The following is a 17,553-nucleotide window of genomic DNA, read 5'->3' as shown; positions in this document are numbered from 1 at the left end:
GGAAATCCTGTCCACAGGCCCCCTGCTTCGAGGACCATGAGGTTTGAAGGGTGGATTCCCTCTTCCGTATTCCCATATTCCCACCACCACACCAGGCCAGTCCACAGTAAGAAGGAAGGTCAGTTTAACAGCGCTAGCTGGTATCCTTGGGTACAGCACTTCCCTCTGCTAGCCCATGTGGCAGTCATTTTGGCGCCACCCAGCTTTAATCATCTCACTCTCAGGCTTCACAATCCCATTCTTGTGTTTGCAGGGGGAAGCTTGACTCAGCCTGGCCCTCCTGCGGCTCCGCACTCCAGCCTCCTACTTTGCCTGTCTCCCCCGCAACACAACAGCCTGCAGAAGAGGGACTATGTCGGGTCCGCTGGCATCCTTGGTGCCCAAAAGAGTCCTGTTCTCCATACATGGGTTGAACGAAACCTTGGAATAATCCTTCCCAGCATGGACTCGGTGATGGTTTTAAGACCATCTTTGCGGCCTTGTGCTTCAAGCTGTTGTTGTTACCTAAACTCCATCCCACCTCTTTTCCGTTTCCTTCCTCATTGCCTCTTCCTTCTTTCTTTCCATTTTTCTTTTTCCTTTTTTTGACCAAGTTTGGCTCTTACTGCCCAGGCTGGAGCACAATTGCATGATCTCGGCTCACCGCAACCTCTGCCTTTCGGATTCAAGTGATTCTCTTTCCTCAGCCTCCCGAGTAGCTGGGATTATAGGCATGTGCCACTATGCCTGGCTAATTTTTGTATTTTTAGTAGAGACGGGACTTCTCCAGGTTGGTCAGGTTGGTCTCGAACTCCTGACCTCAGGTGATCCACCTGCCTTGGCTTCCCAAAGTGCTAGGATTATAGGCATGAGCCACCATGCCCCCTTCTTTCCAGTTTCCTTCCTTCCTTCCTTCCTACCTATCTACCTACCTACCTAATCCAAATTAAGTATCCATCAAAGGTCATCATCTGGGTTCTACCAAAGAACAAAGCCTTGACCATTCCAGTTCTCACTGATTTCTGAACTTCTAGAATAGTCCTTCTCAGTGGGGGCAGAGGCAGAGCTGCTCTTCAAGAGGAGGACACGTATCACAATCACTGTGTGTGGAGTGAGGAGGGGCAGTGGTGTTTCCGGCTACTTCTCCACCCAGAGAAAACCCCTGGGATGGATGGAAGGAGGTATGCCAGAAGCTGCAGCTGGGCTGGCACAGAAACCAGCACAAAAACGCTACTTCATAACTCTCAGACTTTCATCAGCTACCACGCCAGATTTTTCTTTTGTTTTCTCTCATGGTTATCTTGCCTTAAAAATGAGTACAAACAAAGGCTGGCACAGTGGCTCATGCCTGTAATCCCAGCAATTTGGGAGGCCAAGGTGGTTGGATCACTTGAGGTCAGAAGTTCAAAATCAGCCTGACCAACAAAGTGAAACCCCATCTCTACTAAAAATACAAAAAAAAAAAAAAAAAAATAGCCAGGCATCGTGGTGCATGCCTGTAATCTCAGCTACTCCAGGAGCATCTCTTGAACCTGGGAGGCAGAGGATGCAATGAGCCAACCATGCCACTGCGTTCCAGCCTAGGCAACAGAGTGAGACTCCGTCTCCAAAAAAAAAAAAAAAAAAAAAAAAAAAAACCAGGTACAACATCAAGGACAGTACCTTAGTATTCTACTGTAGCTGCCAAACTACTCAGGTCAGTGCCAAACATGTAGGGGTTACTCAGTAAATACTAATTTATTAAGTTAATTGAATGGATATTGTTGATTGTCTAGGAGTATCAGGGTGACGCCAAAAAAACACAGTAACTTTTCTTCCCTCTGCAAAACAGTACACTGCTATAGGACCTCTAATTAGGAAATGGATACTAGATCTGGAGTGGATTTAAAAAGCCGCTTCAACAACAGAGACTTACTTTTACAGGCATTGCTGTTTCGGCCTTCAGCGGGTCTCCAAGGTAAATCATGGTGGAAATCCATGCAGAGCTCACAGTTTAAGCCCTTGGTGTTATGCCTGCACATGCAGTGTCCATGAACCTTCAAAGTCATAAAAACAGGAGAGAGTAAATGAAGAGATGCATGAATAGCCACATCGCTCCGTAATCAGTTCCAAGTTTAAAACTCGTTTTCATACTAATCTCTAGCTCACCACAGTGAAGGGTTGCTGTTATTTTCTCCCTCCCTCCAATGAGTTCTGTCTGTCTTGGTGATGGCTACATGCCCCATCTCTGGAATGATTCCTAGTACATAGTAAATGTACAGAAATATCTTATTATCTATGAAAAGAATGCAGATGAACCAAATTAGTTACTTAAGATTTAAAAAAATTGGTTAAGAGGTTTTTAAAAAAACCTATTGTAATAGAAATCTACAAGTTATAATGTAGAACTAAATGCATACAAACCACCTAGAAATCAATTTACATTACTGCACAATTTACCACTAAGCCAGATAACCATTTCTTTTAAAAGGTTTTGGTTAACTTATTTTAGTTTTTCTTTTTACTTCAGGCATAGCACTTAAATTTGTCTTTCAATGGCAGTAATACTTTTTAAATTAACAATTTACCACATTTACATTTACATTTTCCTTTTATGTAAGGAAATACAAAATCTCAAAAAAGATGCATAATTTTTGCTTGATGAAGGGCCCATGATATACTATTTTGCCTTGCGTCACTGTAAGGCACACTTATCACCCTTGAGGCATATAAATGATAAATGAATTATGGCCTTTTGGTCCACTAAATATGCACGTATATGAGCATTTCACCTTAACAAGAGTTTCTACAGAATGGAATTCAAGAACAGGACAGACAGGTCCCTCCTGAACCTACCTTGGTGGGAATGCAGTGAGCAGAAGACTCAAGTCCTGTTATTACCAGGTGGTTTTACATAAACTGAAAACCAGTTCCAAAGCACATACCACAGACCCTACTGTGTCTGAATAAACAGCACGTACTGCGAGACCCGTGAAAGTAACAGGACAGGAGCCACACAGCTGATCTGTTATGCTGTAAAGGGAATGAAATCTACATAGCTTTTTCTAAAAGATGGACCAGTAAGATTAGAGAAACACCTCCTTCTCCTTTAGGCTCCATCAAAAATTCAACTTCTGTTATGCAACAAAAGTTCTAATTGGAGTAAAGGGAAGACAGAAGTTTATAAAGGCTGAATGCCTCAATCCTGCACCTTCTCTGAAAAGGACTAACAATCTTTGAAAATGCAACAACACATAAGCAAGGCACAGCCTTCATGAGGGGAGGCCACAGCTTAGTGGAAGGAACCTCAGGGCAGTGTCAGGAGAGCCAGGCTTGAACCCCCACCTACTGCTCATTTACTTATGGCTCTCTAGTAAATTACTTAATCTTTGGTCTCTTTTATTATTAATAATTGGTGTAGGTGATCTCATAAGTCTTACCTGGCTTTAAAATACGCTAGGTCTATAAGAATTAGCTTAGAAACTAGCAGAATACTTTAAACACATCTATCCATTTGGCAAATCATGCAAATCCCAAATCTCAAAACGTACATAAGCTGCAAATACGGCATAAAAGTGGGAAAAGAATGAAATTAGGAGGAAAAGAAAGAAAGACACCAACTCCATTTGATCCCTAAAATGATACCCTACGGGTGTGGGTTAAAATTTTCCAGTTTTGGCCAGGCGCAGTGGCTCACGCCTTCCCAGCACTCTGGAAGGCCGAGGTGTGCGGATCACTTGAGGTCAGGAGTTCGAGATCAGCCTGGCCAACATGGTGAAACTCCATCTCTACTTAAAATACAAAAATTAGCTGGGCATTAGTGTAGGCCTGTAGTCGCAGACACTCAGGAGGCTGAGGCATGAGAATTGCTTGAATCCAGGAGACAGCTTGCAGTGAGCCTAAATCACACCACTGCACTCTAGCCTGGGCGGCAGAGTGAGACTCTGTCTCAAACACACACACACACACACACACACACACAAAATCAGTTTCTTTGGGTTGAGATCAATTTATGCCTTCTAGCATAATTGCAGTTTTTAATCTTGTTTTTTCTCCTTTTTTTTTTTTTTTTTTTTTGAGACGGAGTTTCGCTCTTGTTACCCAGGCTGGAGTGCAATGGCGCAATCTCAGCGCACCGCAACCTCTGCCTCCTGGGTTCAAGCAATTCTCCTGCCTCAGCCTCCTGAGTAGCTGGGATTACAGGCACGCACCACCATGCCCAGCTAATGTTTTGTATTTTTAGTAGAGACGGGGTGTCACCATGTTGACCAGGATGGTCTCGATCTCTTGACCTCGTGATCCACCCGCCTCGGCCTCCCAAAGTGCTGGGATTACAGGCTTGAGCCACCGCGCCCGGCAATCTTTTCTAATGTAAAGGGGGACTCAATTGTTAGACAACTTTTTTTTTTTTTTTTTTTTTTTTTTGAGATGGAGTTTCACTCTTGCTACCCAGGCTGGAGTGCAATGGCGCGATCTCGGCTCACCACAACCTCCCCCTCCTGGGTTCAGGCAATTCTCCTGCCTCGGCCTCCTGAGTAGCTGGGATTACAGGCATGCACCACCATGCCCAGCTAATTTTTTGTATTTTTAGTAGAGACGGGGTTTCACCGTGTTGACCAGGATGGTCTCGATCTCCTGACCTCGTGATCCACCCGCCTCAGCCTCCCAAAGTGCTGGGATTACAGGCTTGAGCCACCGCGCCCGGCTTAGACAACTTTTTAATCCTTGTTGACTAAAACATCTACTTTAGCAACAGCCTGAAGCAAGAAATTCCAAAAATTCATCATCTATGAAATGAGCAGTCTGTACATTCTCCTTGTCCAAGAAACTCTTCAAAGAGAAAATCAACAATCAACCACCTATATGGTGCAAAGGGTTAAATGTAAATCTGTGAAACTAAAACCCCTGGAAAACTTAAAAGGCTGAAGGTAAGACCAGCTTCACTTTGCATTTTAGAACCAGCCGTATAAAGGAGAAAGGTGCACAGCGGGCTTACATACCATTCCTTCCACTTCTTCATTGAATCCATCCACAGGGGCACATTCGCTGGCATGACCATAGCAGAAGCAATTCCCTCGAACCACCATATCATAAACTGCATAATAGTACTTTTCTCTGATTTCCATTCTGGAATCCAAAAGGTTGTCTCCCAAAGTATGCAGTTTCACAAACTTGATTCTTAAGTTGGTAATTTTTAATAGATCTATGAAGGTCAACCAAGAAGATGGAAAGTCTCATCAGACAAGCAAGAATTTTTTTTTTTCATCCTTTCTATTTAGATGCAAACAGGCATGATACATCAAAATAGCTTAAGTTCCCCGCTGGTATGATCTAGATGACGCCAACAGTGAAGCCTAACATAACACAACAGTACCTGGAAAGAGGAAAAGTTACCACCAAAAGCTGTGAAAACAATAAAAGTAAATACATCAAAATATTAACAAGTGGTTGCTCTGGGAGATGGAACACTGGGTGATATTCTTTTTTCTGTTTTCTATAATGAGCATGTATCTTTTTATTTTTAAACTTTAATAATAAAAATAATAGCTACCACTTATCAAAAAAAAAAAAAAAAAAAAAAAAAAAAAAGAATGTCAGCCGGGCGTGGTGGCTCATGCCTGTAATCCTGGCACTTTGGGAGGCCAAGGCAGGCGGATCACTGGAGATCAGGAGTTCAAGACCAGACTGGCCAACATGGTGATACCCCATCTCTACAAAAATACAAAAATTAGCCAGGTGTGGTGGTGGGTGTCTGTAATCCCAGCCACTCAAGAGGTTGAGGCAGAAGAATCGCTTGAACAACAAAAAAAGAGTATCTAATTTGTGATGGGTCTGTTTGCAGAACAGCAGTTCAGGAAGAAGTGAGAAAGTGGAGAAATTATAAGAAGGCAGCTGCCCTATAATCCCAGTTACTCTGGAGGCTGAGGCAGGAGAATCGCTGGAACCAGGGAGGCAGAGGTTGTCGTGAGCCAAGATCATGCCACTGCACTGCAGCCTGGACAAGAAAGCTAGACTCCATCTTAAATAAATAAATAAATAAATAAAAAATAAAGAATCCAGCTACATGACTGCTGGAACCCGCAGGCACACAGTAATCTGAAGTAGCACAATGCCATTTGCTTCCCACAGCAATTAGTGTCAATCTCAACATCAGAAAATTCCATTCAGGTGGGAAAAGGTTTATCAAAGCGCTCCAATTCTGATTGTTATTATTAGTTAGAAACATTCTTGTTTCTATTTTTGGAAGGGAAAATACTATTTGAAATTTCCCACCACTTTAAATGACAGCCAAGTTACCAAAACAGTGTTAACGCTATAGTATAACTACAAGCCAAGGAGAGAATATTTCAAGTTTTTAAGCAACAGTTTGGTGCACAACTTTTTGTCCCAGTTTTACAAAGCATTTCCGCATTTTTCAATATTATATAGTGACATAAGCATAAAGAAGTTTAGTGTTAAGATGTGGGGGAAATTTTTTCTCAAATACAAGTGTACTTGTAATCAATTTTTTTTTTTTTTTGAGATGGAGTGTCACTCTATCACCCAAGCTGGAGTGCAGTGGCGCAATCTCGGCTCACTACAACCTCCACCTCTCAGGTTCAAGCGATTCTCTTGCCTCAGCCTCCCATGTAGCTGAGACCACAGGCGTTTATCACCGCACCCAGCTAATTCTTGCATTTTTAGGAAAGATGGGGTTTCGCTGTGTTAACCAGGATGGTCTGGATCTCCTGATCTTGTGATGCGCCTGCCTCAGCCTCCCAAAGTGATGGGATTACAGGTGTGAGCCACCACGCCTGGCCTACTTGTAAATCAACTTTATCTTTCCCTCTTCTTCCTAGGTCTGCAGACTTATGCTTATTATAAAAGCTGGGCTACCAATGACATGTGATAGTAACTAGACAAACCAAGAGCTATTCAACCTTCTCCCCAGGGTTTTCATGAGTTACTAAGTTGTTCATGCTGAATTGGATCCCCAGAGATTGATTCATCCATCTGTGCTCTCAAGCTCTATAGCCTGAAATGGCTCTTTACTGTCATTTATGTCTATGCATTCTTATAATTTATAACATAAGACAACAGGGTAGTAGCCCAGTACATCAGATAATTTCAAAGCCCAGATACAATTTCAAATGCTTTTAATATATACATAGCTTACAATGAAGCTATAGAAATGGCTGTGGGTAGAAAGGGAAAATCCATGTGTTAAACTTAGGTTCTTTGTAAAAATCAAAAACCAAACAGAGAAACCGTGGTACTCCCTAGCTGAATGGCAGTTATGAATGCCAACATTTCCTCCTGCACAAAATGAGCACAAGCGCCTATTGACGAGAGGCTAAACAACAAACTTGAAGAGCAGCTGGAGTATTTAGAAACCCTTGAACTGACCTTTGTGGAAACCCTCAGTAGAGCAAATATGGTCCCCCACTCCCGCCCTATTTAACAAGCCAGCCTCCTCTTGACTGCTATTCTAAGAGCTAAATCACTTTTGAAGTGAGTCTCAGAGGTCTCAACAATAAAGACAACTGAAGAGATATTGCTCCTCTGATTACAAAGTAAATCAAAAGCCTGATCAGCTAACATGCATGTTTCCATCATACAGAAAAAGATTTTCTGATGCCATTTAACAACAAAAGACAAAAGAACCAAAATTATAAAGACAATACATCTCCCAAGTCCCACAGATTTCACCTAAAAGGGAGCAGATGGTAAGTCCTTTTAAGGACTCAGGGGGTGTTTGTCCCAGAGCCCATGTGGACATTTTTCACAACTACATTCTGAGACATGGAGGAAAGGCCTCATGGCTCACTCAAAAATTGGCACAGAGCTGGACACATCTATTAAATATTTGTTTTACAACAGAATGAATGAGTAAATTACAGAACAGAGACAGCCTGGGCCACATGTAAAATTAATTTAAATGGGGAAGCAGCATTTTTCTGGCAATATTCCCTGGACTTCTTCCACTGTACTCTTCCATGCTTCAAGCTTGGAAGTTCCTTGGGGCCTTGGTTAAAAATAGGGCCTTGTGCAGCTGGGAAAGATCAGCAAGAATCAGCCCCACCTCTACTCAACCGGTTGCACCTCAGTAGCAGAAGAAGCAGTCTCACCTTTCATTCCAACACTCGGGACTAGTCCTGTGCAAAGCCCAAACCACAGCTGATGGCAACAGCAACATCAACAGCAACAACTGTAGCCACAGCTTTGATTTACTGAACAAATTTATGATTTATGAACAGATTTAAATCCAGGTCTGTGCGACTCAAAAGCCCCCCCCCCCCTTTTTTTTGAGACAGAGTCTCACTCTGTCGCCCGGGCTGGAGTGCAATGGTGTGATCTTGGCTCACTACCACCTCCGCCTCCTGGGTTCAAGAGATTCTCCTGCCTCAGCCTCCTGAGAAGCGGGATTACAAATGTGTGCCACCATGCCTGGCAAATTTTTGTTGTTTTAGTAGAGACGGGGTTTCATCATGTTGGTCAGGCTAGTCTCGAACTCCTAAGCTTGTGATCTGCCCCCTTGGCCTCCCACAGTGCTGGGATTACAGGTGTGAGCCACCATACCAGGCCAGCCCATTCTTTTAATTACCATACATGCCTCCCAAGAAGATTAAAATGTAATGGTGTAGTAAGAGCAGTTGTTGAACGTGGTAAAGAGCTCTGAACTGGGCACCGTCACAAACGGATTCAAGATCTGACTACCATTTAATAGCCATATCACCTTATGTAATAACATCCAAACCTCTAAGACTCAGCTTATTCTTCTACTAAATGGAAATGCAAACCTCATCTTACTTAGTATATCAAGCATGGCAGACTTCTAATTTCTCTAGTATTCTTCCCTCCCTTCTTCCTTGGACAGTAAGAGCCCTAGCCAAGAGTGTTAACAGAGCACATGACCACCTAGAGATGTTTCCCAGTGTCTCCTACGGTACAGCTATATGACTAACTCTGGCCAATGGGATGTGAGCAGAAGTGACGTGTGCAACTTCTATGTCTCTTTTTTTTTGGTGACACAGAGTCTTGCTCTGTTGATCGTGCAGTGGCATGATCTCAGCTCACTGCAACTTCCACTTCCTCGGTTGAAGAGATTCTTGTGCTTCAGTCTCCTGAGTAGCTGGGATTATAGGTGCACCCTACCACGCCCAGCTAATTTTTGTATTTTGAGTAGAGACGGGGTTTCATCATGTTGGTCAGGGTGGTCTTAAACTCCTGACTGCAAGTGATCTGCCCGACTCAGCTTCCCAAAGTGTTGGGATTACAGGAATTTGCTTGCCTCATCTTCCTCTTCTCCCAAGTTAAGATGAGGACATGGTGGTGGTAGTCTAACTCTAACCATGTGAATAAACCTGAAAACATGGGTGGCCTTATAACTAGGGCTGCCAGATTTAACAAATTAATGTAAAGGACACTCAGTTAAATTTGAATTGCAAATAAACAATCATTTTTTAGCATAAAGTGTATCCCAAATATCACATGGGACATAGTTATACCAACCACAAATATTGCATGGGACATATTTTTACTAGTCACAAATATTACATAGGATATAGTTGCACTAAAAAAAAATTATTTATCTGCAAATGTAACTAGGCATTATCCTGTATTTTATCTGGTAAGTTTAATTATGGCAGTTGTGCTACATTTCTTCTGTAGAAAACCCTTTGGTGTGTTTCATAAGAGAGAAAGAAGCTTTCACCTTGTTTGAACAACTAGATTTGGGGGGAAACTTTGATACAAAAGCCCAATATATGCTCTAATTAATATACTGAGCAATAAAATAAGGTATTATGATCAACATAATTACTTGATAACTTATAAATCTTATATCAGATGTATTATATGTACCTCTTATATCAGATGTAAATGTATTCCCTATCAGTGAAGAGTAATTATTGCTAATTTCAACACCCTCTGGTCAGGTAATGCAGAGAAAGAAGGAAAATGAAGGTAGATTTAGTACTGAATATTTAGATTCCAAGTAAGACTTATTCCATGGTTGTTGTTTACCATCAAAACTTTTATTTGGGCTGGGCATGGTGGCTCACACCTGTAATCCCTGCACTTTGGGAGGCCCAGGCGGGTAAATCACCTGAGGTCAGGAGTTCAAGACCAGCCTGGCCAACATGGTGAAACCCCATCTCTAGTAAAAACACAAACATCTAGCTGGGCATAGTGGCAGCCACCTGTAATCCCAACTTCTCGGGAGGCTGAGGCAGGAGAATTGCTTGAACCAGGGGCGGAGATTGCAGTGAGCTGAGACTGCCATTGTACTCTGGCCTGGGCAGTAATAGTGAAACTCTGTCTCAAAAACAACAACAATGTCTCCAAAAGCAACAACCACCACCAAAAAAAAAAAAAAAAAAAAAACAAAACCTTGTAGGCTGGGCATGATAGCTCACATCTGTAATCTCAGCACTTTGGGATGAGCTAAAGGCAGGTGGATCATAAGGTCAGGCATTTGAGACCAGCCTGGCCAATATGGTGAAACCCTGTCTCTATTAAATTTTTTTTAAAAAAATTAACCACACGTGGTGGCAAACGCCTGTTGTCCCAGCTGCTCGGGAGGCTGAGGCAGGAGAATCGTTTGAACCTAGGAGGTGGAGGTTGCAGTGAGTTGAGATTGCGCCACTGCACTCCAGTCTGGGTGACAGAGCGGGACTCCATCCAAAAAAAACAAAAACAAAAACAAAAAAACTTTTATTTGGGCCAGGTGCAGTGGCTCACACCTGTAATCTCAGCACTTTGGGAGGCTTAGGTGGATGGATCACCTGAAATTGGGAGTTCGAGACCAGACTGACCACCATGGAGAAACCCTGTCTCTACTAAAAACACAAAATTAGCCAGGAGTAGTGGCGCATGTCTGTAATCCCAGCTACTCAGGAGGGTGAGGCAAGAGAATCGCTTGAACCCGGGAGGCAGAGGCTGTGGTGAGTCGAGATCGCGCCATTGCACTCCAGCCTGGACAACAAGAGTGAAACTCTGTCTCAAAAAAGCAAAACAAACTTTTTATTTCAAAATGAACTTACTCTGTATCTTTGGGCTATATGGATCTTCTATTTTGAAAGCAGGATCTAAAGCACGAAATATCACCTAAACATGGAAACAAGAGTAATTGGTATTTTTGCAATAATCAAAAAGTAGATTTGTAAGTAGAACGTAAAACAGAGAAGCAAACAAACCTCTCCTTCGGTTGAGGGCTCAATGTCAGAATATCGGGAATCACAAATTATGTCATCGACTTTTTTCATGGGGCCAGTTGAAACGCCAGGAAACGAGGCCTCACAGTCGTAGGCGAAGTATCTGTACACACCCCAGGTTTTCCCAAAGTCGGACGATCGTTCTATCAGCATAGCAGCTGGACGGAATGTCTAAAGGCAGGAGCAAAAATCTCACTTGATGTTTTCTATTGATTGTTGTTGTTGTTTTTTTTTTAATCTCAGGTAAAAATGTCTCTCCACTTCGTGCCACAAACTCGGACTGCAGGTGGTTTGTATTTCAGACTGTGGCTGGATTTCAAATAATTCAAGCGGCTCTGTGGAACCTTTTCTCGCGAGGAAAGTGTCTAGTCTCTAACATGTGCACTTTTCTCCACCCTACTGGGTAAGTAAACTGCTTCTCTGTAGAAGCTGATTATATACAGGTCTAAATAGCAAACACCATGTCCACTGTAATATGAGTGGCAAGTCTGCATGCTTGTTCCGTCATTCGTTCATTTAGTCATTCAGTAAATGTATGACTACCTCCTTAGTACCAGCCAGTGGCCTATATGCTGTCTATATGCTATACACAGTCCAATGAGGTACAGCCGCAGGTGTCAATCATTTGCAATATGCTATGTCAAACACCACAGAAGGGTCACATGCACGACATGGATGAGCCTTGAAATAGTGAAGTAAGCCACACAAAAGGACAAATACCATGATTCCACTTGTATGAAATACCTAGAATTGATAAGTAGACAGAGACAGAAAGTGGATTTGAAGTTACCAGGGGCTGGGCAGAGGGGCAATGGCCACAGAATTTGTTTGGGGTGATGAAAAAGTTCTGAAAATAATCTTAATGGTTGCTCAACATTATGAATATACCTAACACCACTGAATTATACACTTGAAAATGGTTAAAATGCATATTTTGCTGCCAAGAAAAAAAAAAGGTAGGAATACTTTACAGAAAAGAAGGCATCATAATCTTTTTTTTTTTTTTTTTTTGAGATGGAGTCTTGCTCTGTCAACCAGAGTGGAGTGCAGTGGTGGGATCTCGGCTCACTGCAACTCTGCCTTTCTGGGTTCAAGCGATTCTCCTGTCTCAGCCTCCGAAGTAGCTGAGGTTACAGGTGTGCACCACCACACCCTGCTAATTTTTGTGTTTTTAGTAGAGATAGGGTTTCACCATGTTAGCCAGGCTGGTTTCGAACTCTTGACTTCATGTAATCCACCCCCGCCTCAGTCTCCCAAGGTGCTGGGGTTACAAGTGTGAGCCACCACACCCAGGCCAAATTGGATCTTAAAAGGGCAACAAGGTTTTTTTCCAGGCAGTGGGTGGAGGTGGCTGCACATGGCAGAAGAGATTAGTTGGGGCAAGCTAAGGAGGGACTGCCATGCTAAGGGACTTATCTTTTTGCAATGAAAAGGGAAAGCTAAAAAGTTTAAGTGAACAAATGAAATGATCATATTGCACTACAGAAAAATAATTCTTATGGTAGAGTTATTGAACATGGACAATATAAAACACAAGGAAACTAAGTGAAAGAAAAAAGATGAAGATTTTAACTTGAGAAATTACAATGTAGATAGAAAGGGATGAAATTGACCACTGAAAGGGATGAAATTGACCACTGAAAACTTAGTGAAGAAGACTATATTGAATTATACTTGGTGACCAAGTAGATTGCAGTGGAAAAGGCGGGTGAGCAAAGAAATGCAGGCACCTGAACTTGGGTAGCGAGGTAGACATGTTGCCAATGACAGCAACATGGAAGAGGCGTGAAAGCATTAGGTTGTGAGCTAATCAGTCACATATGCGACGTCCATGTGGAGATACCCATCAGACACTTGGAAAAAGTGGTCTGGCATTCAGCTCCAAGAATGGAGCTTGAAACATGAATTTGGGAGTCACTGCACACACGTATTTGAAAACTCCAAGTATATGATGTCTGAAATAAAAGAGAAAAGGAATGGCCAAGACAAAGAGAGCCTAAGTCTGTGCTCCAAAATAATGTATCAACCAGGTGCTAGACAATGAAAACAGAGTGGTGCTGGTAATATTCATTATTTACTTTAACACTTTATCATTTAAGCTGATTTGTGTTTCTGCCAAATTCATATGTTGAAGACCTAACTCTATACTTCGGAAGGTCACTATATGTGAAGATGGGCTCTTTAAAGAGGTAACTAAGGTTAAATGAGGTCATGAGGGTGGGCTCTAATCATCCTGTGACTGGTGTCCCCATAAGGAGATTAGGAAACACACATGCACAGAGGGAAGACCATGTGAGGACACAGGGAGAAGACAGTCATCCCAAACCAAGGGCAAGGGCCTCAGCAGAAACCAACCCTGCCAACACCTGACCCTGAAATTCCCAGACTCTAGAACTGTGAGAATATGCATTTGTGCTGTGTGAGCCACCCAGTCCTGTGACACTTTGTGATGGCATCCCTAGGAAACCAATGCACCCTCACGACACATTAGTCTGACAAATGAGGAAACTGAGGCTTGAAGACATTGACTTGCTAGTTGTAGGCAGAGCTTAGGTTCAAATCCAGGCCTATCTTTCTCCCTCTCTGGTTAAAGGGATAGGAGAAGACTGAAAAATGGGTGTTGGGGAGGAAAGAGAAAAAAGGCAGTCTTCCGAGACCAAGGCAGGAGGGAGATTTAGGAGAGTGTGGTCAGCAGCGTCAACCGGAAGTAAAAGATGAAGCAGAATGAGCACTGAAAACAGGCTAACAGGCAAAGGCTTTGACGCTGACCAACACAGTGATGCATTTTGGGAATTGGAAGTTAGATTACAAGGGAAGAAGATCAAAGGACAGTTCAGCTGACCTAGAAAACAGAACCTAAATAAAGACACTTCTGAATTAAAACCAGTGCCTGACAGAAATTTGGGTGAGAGTTAATGGTGAAAACTCGACACATGCTTAGACTTCCTTTAGCCCCCCTTAATAATCCTGCTGGGCCTCTTCTCTGATAAAAGATGTCAAGGATAATAGATGATGACATTTTGACAGATTCTTTGATTCACTCACTAGCTGCTCAGATTTTTCAGGAATATAAGAAAATGATGCTATATTCAACTCAAGAGAGTATTAGCCTAAGAATTTTAAACTAAGAGAGAAAAATCCCTAAGGGCCAACTGAACCATGTATGCCACGTACATAGCAAACTCCCTGTGAGCGTGGGCTCCCGGCTGGGAGGCTTGGGGAGAGGCTGAGAGGGAAGGTCTGGTCTGACTTCTCTGTGTCAAAAGGGCACAGAGAAAAAGTGTGAAAGCCTTTCCTGGCTGTGCTTCCTTCTCTCTCTCTTTTGGAAACTTATAAGTCCCAAAGGACCACTGGAGTCATCCAATTTCCCGTGGAGTTGAGAAGCTGCTGGAAACCAGAATGACACATTTTACCTAAAGAACAGAACCTTCCCATGCTCTCTGCTTAGTCATCAACCTTCTCAGGTCTGCTGTTGCTGCACAGCTGCCTCCAAATTTTTAACAAACAAAAGAACTATGAGTTTTTTTGTGTCTTTTGAGACAGGGTCTCGCTGTTGCCCAGGCTGGAGTGCAGTAGCACAATCATAGCTCACTGCAGCGTTGGCTTCCTGGATCCAAGCAATCCTCCAACCTCAGCCTCTTGGGTAGCTGGCACTACAGGCCTGTGCCACCATGCCTAGCTAATTTTCTCATTTTTTATAAAGACAGGGTTCTACAATGCTTCCCAGGCTGGTCTTGAACTCCTGAACCTCAAGTGATCTTCCCACCTCACCCCCTCAAGTGTTGAAAGATTACAGGCATGAGCCACCATGCTCGGTCAAGAGTTAAGAGTTTTGAAACATCTAGCTATATAGGAAAACATAAGCTAAATGAGCTTTTGCTAGTCTAAATCCACTTAGCAATTAGCCATCTCTACGGCAAACTTGGGGGAAAAAAACCAACAACCTCAGTTCTCTTCCAGATTTCACTACTGTTAGTGGCTTCACCATCTTCCTAGTTATTTCACTTGACCTTTTAAGTAATTTTATTTTAAGTGAAAGCAAGTTTATTAAGAAAGAAAAGGAAGAAAAGAATGAGTACTCCATAGGCAGAGCAGCCCTAAGTAATTTTTGATTCAGCCCTTTCCTACCGTTCTGCTTTTAATCTTTCTCCACTTAATGGTTCAGCTTTTGATTTTAAAGGATCCAAAGGACTGCCCTTAGAGAACAGGGGCTCCTCCTCTTGGCAATGATCCTCAAAGGCAGTAACAGCAGAGAGTATCAGAGTACGGCAGTGGGTAGACACATGGGATTTGAAAAAGCTTTCAACGACGTTCTTACTGGACTACTAGGTTGCAGGAAGGAGCTCCCTCCTACTTGAGAATCACAGCGGGTTTTGCGTTAGCACCAACCCTCCATTAATGCTTCCTCAATGCTGATCTCAACAGAGCGTCCCTACGTGTCCTTTATTCTTGCCATCCCAGGCTCTGGTTTGTATTTCCTCTTCGGTTACCTTTCTGAAACACAGGTCTCATTTGCTTGCCAATGGCTCCCAATTTTTTTTTTTTTTTTGGTATTAATTTTTTAAGTTCAGAAATCTGGATCTTTAAGACCGGCATAAACAAAAATAAAATAAAAATTAACATGATAGCTGCAGTTACTACAAGCATGCAGTTAAAAAAAAAAAAAAGAGTCATACTAAATGTTAATGTTTTTGTAACAGAATTATCCCAATCACCTCATAGTAGCAAACTGTGGCAGGAGACGATCATTCATTTCTTATTAAAAATACTACAAGAGGCTGGGTGCAGTGGCTCACACCTGTAATCCCAGCACTTTGGGAGGCCAAAGCAGGTGGACCACTTGAGGTCAGCAGTTCAAGACCAGCCTAACATGGTGAAACCGCAACCTCGTCTACTAAAAATACAAAATCAGCCAGGCGTCGTGGCGCATGCCTATCATCTCTGCTACTTAGGAGGCTGAGGCAAGAGAATCCCTTGAACCTGGGAAGCAAAGGCTGCAATGAGCTGAGACCGCGCCACTCCACTCCAGCCTGGGCGAACATGAGCAAAACTCCATTCCCCCAACCCCCCCACAAAAAAACTAAAAGCATTTCTAAGATTGATCCGTTGTAATGGCTCCCTATTTCTTATAAAGTTCACACTCCCTAGCAAGGAGTCAACATCCTTGGCGGCTAGTCCGCTTCTCTACTTTTCCTTTCTTTCTCTCACTACCCCAAACTGGAGGCAAATCTGCATAGCAGCTGCTCAGCAATCCCTGCCTCACTGTCCCACTACCAGTGCCTTGCTCTGAGACTGTTTTCTTCTGGCCATGAATGGCCTTTCTTCCATCTCCTCCCACTGACATCCTGCTCTCCCTTCCTGGCCCGGGTCAAGTGCAGTCCCAGTTCTAGGTTTGTCCTTTATTCCAGGCTAAAATTAATCTCACTCTCCTCCATGCTAACATACATTGTTAGAACTTCTGCTGTCGAAATTGGCATATTCTGTCATGTATTGTTAAGTTATTTGCAAGTATATCTTTCTTTCCCAGAAGACTGGAGGCTCCTGGAGGGTAGTCACTACACTGTCTTTACAATTTTCAATAGGGCTTAAAGTAGGGCAGTTTCTTACAAACAGAAGATGTCTGAATTCATTTATCCCCTTATTCATTTGTTCAGGAAACATTTGTAGAGCAATTACCGTATGTCAAGCATCTGCATTTATGAAAACTTCCAAGTTTCCACTATATGCCAGGGTAGCAAGATTATCCCAATTCCCAGAACAGAAGGGAGCAGGCCAGGCATGGTGGGTCAAGCTTGTAATCCCAGCACTTTGGGAGGCCAAGGAGGGTGGATTGCTTGAGGTCAGGAGTTTGAGACCAGCCTGGCCCATATGGTGAAACCCCGTCTCTACTAAAAATACAAAAAATTAGCTGGGCATGGTGGCGTGTGCCTGTAATCCCAGCTACTCAGGAGGCTGAGGCAGGAGAATTGCCTGAGCCCAGGAGGCGGAGGTTGCGGTGAGCCGAGATCGCGCCATTGCACTCCAGCCTGGGTAACAAGAGCAAAACTCTGTCTCAAAAAAAAAAAAAAAAAAAAAAGAAAAAGAAAGAAAAGAATGACTACTCCATAGGCAGAGCAGCCCTAAGTAATTTTTGATTCAGCCCTTTCCTACCGTTCTGCTTTTAATCTTAATGGTTCAGCTTTTGATTTTAAAGGATCCAAAGGACTGCCCTTAGAGAACAGGGGCTCCTCCTCTTGGCAATGATCCTCAAAGGCAGTAACAGCAGAGAGTATCAGAGTACGGCAGTGGGTAGACACATGGGATTTGAAAAAGCTTTCAACGACGTTCTTACTGGACAACCAGGTTGCAGGAAGGAGCTCCCTCCTACTTGAGAATCACAGCGGGTTTTGCGTTAGCACCA

General features: G+C 43.0%; 1 protein-coding gene across 1 annotated transcript in view; it reads right to left on the bottom strand.

The window, feature by feature from the left end:
* The window catches only part of LAMB1 (laminin subunit beta 1), an 87,551-nt gene that overhangs the window by 58,490 nt on the left and 11,508 nt on the right, over positions 1–17,553 (bottom strand). Inside the window, exons 6-9 of the mRNA XM_039472670.2 lie at positions 11,136–11,324; positions 10,983–11,046; positions 4,959–5,161; positions 1,895–2,015 (exon numbers count right to left, since the gene is read on the bottom strand). Coding sequence (XP_039328604.1) covers positions 1,895–2,015; positions 4,959–5,161; positions 10,983–11,046; positions 11,136–11,324 — 577 coding nt within the window. The remainder of the gene's footprint in view (positions 1–1,894; positions 2,016–4,958; positions 5,162–10,982; positions 11,047–11,135; positions 11,325–17,553) is intronic.

This window comes from Saimiri boliviensis, chromosome 10 (genome assembly GCF_048565385.1).
Source record: "Saimiri boliviensis isolate mSaiBol1 chromosome 10, mSaiBol1.pri, whole genome shotgun sequence".
Classification (NCBI taxonomy): Eukaryota; Metazoa; Chordata; class Mammalia; order Primates; family Cebidae; genus Saimiri; species Saimiri boliviensis.
This window is presented reverse-complemented; position numbering and strand designations above follow the sequence as displayed.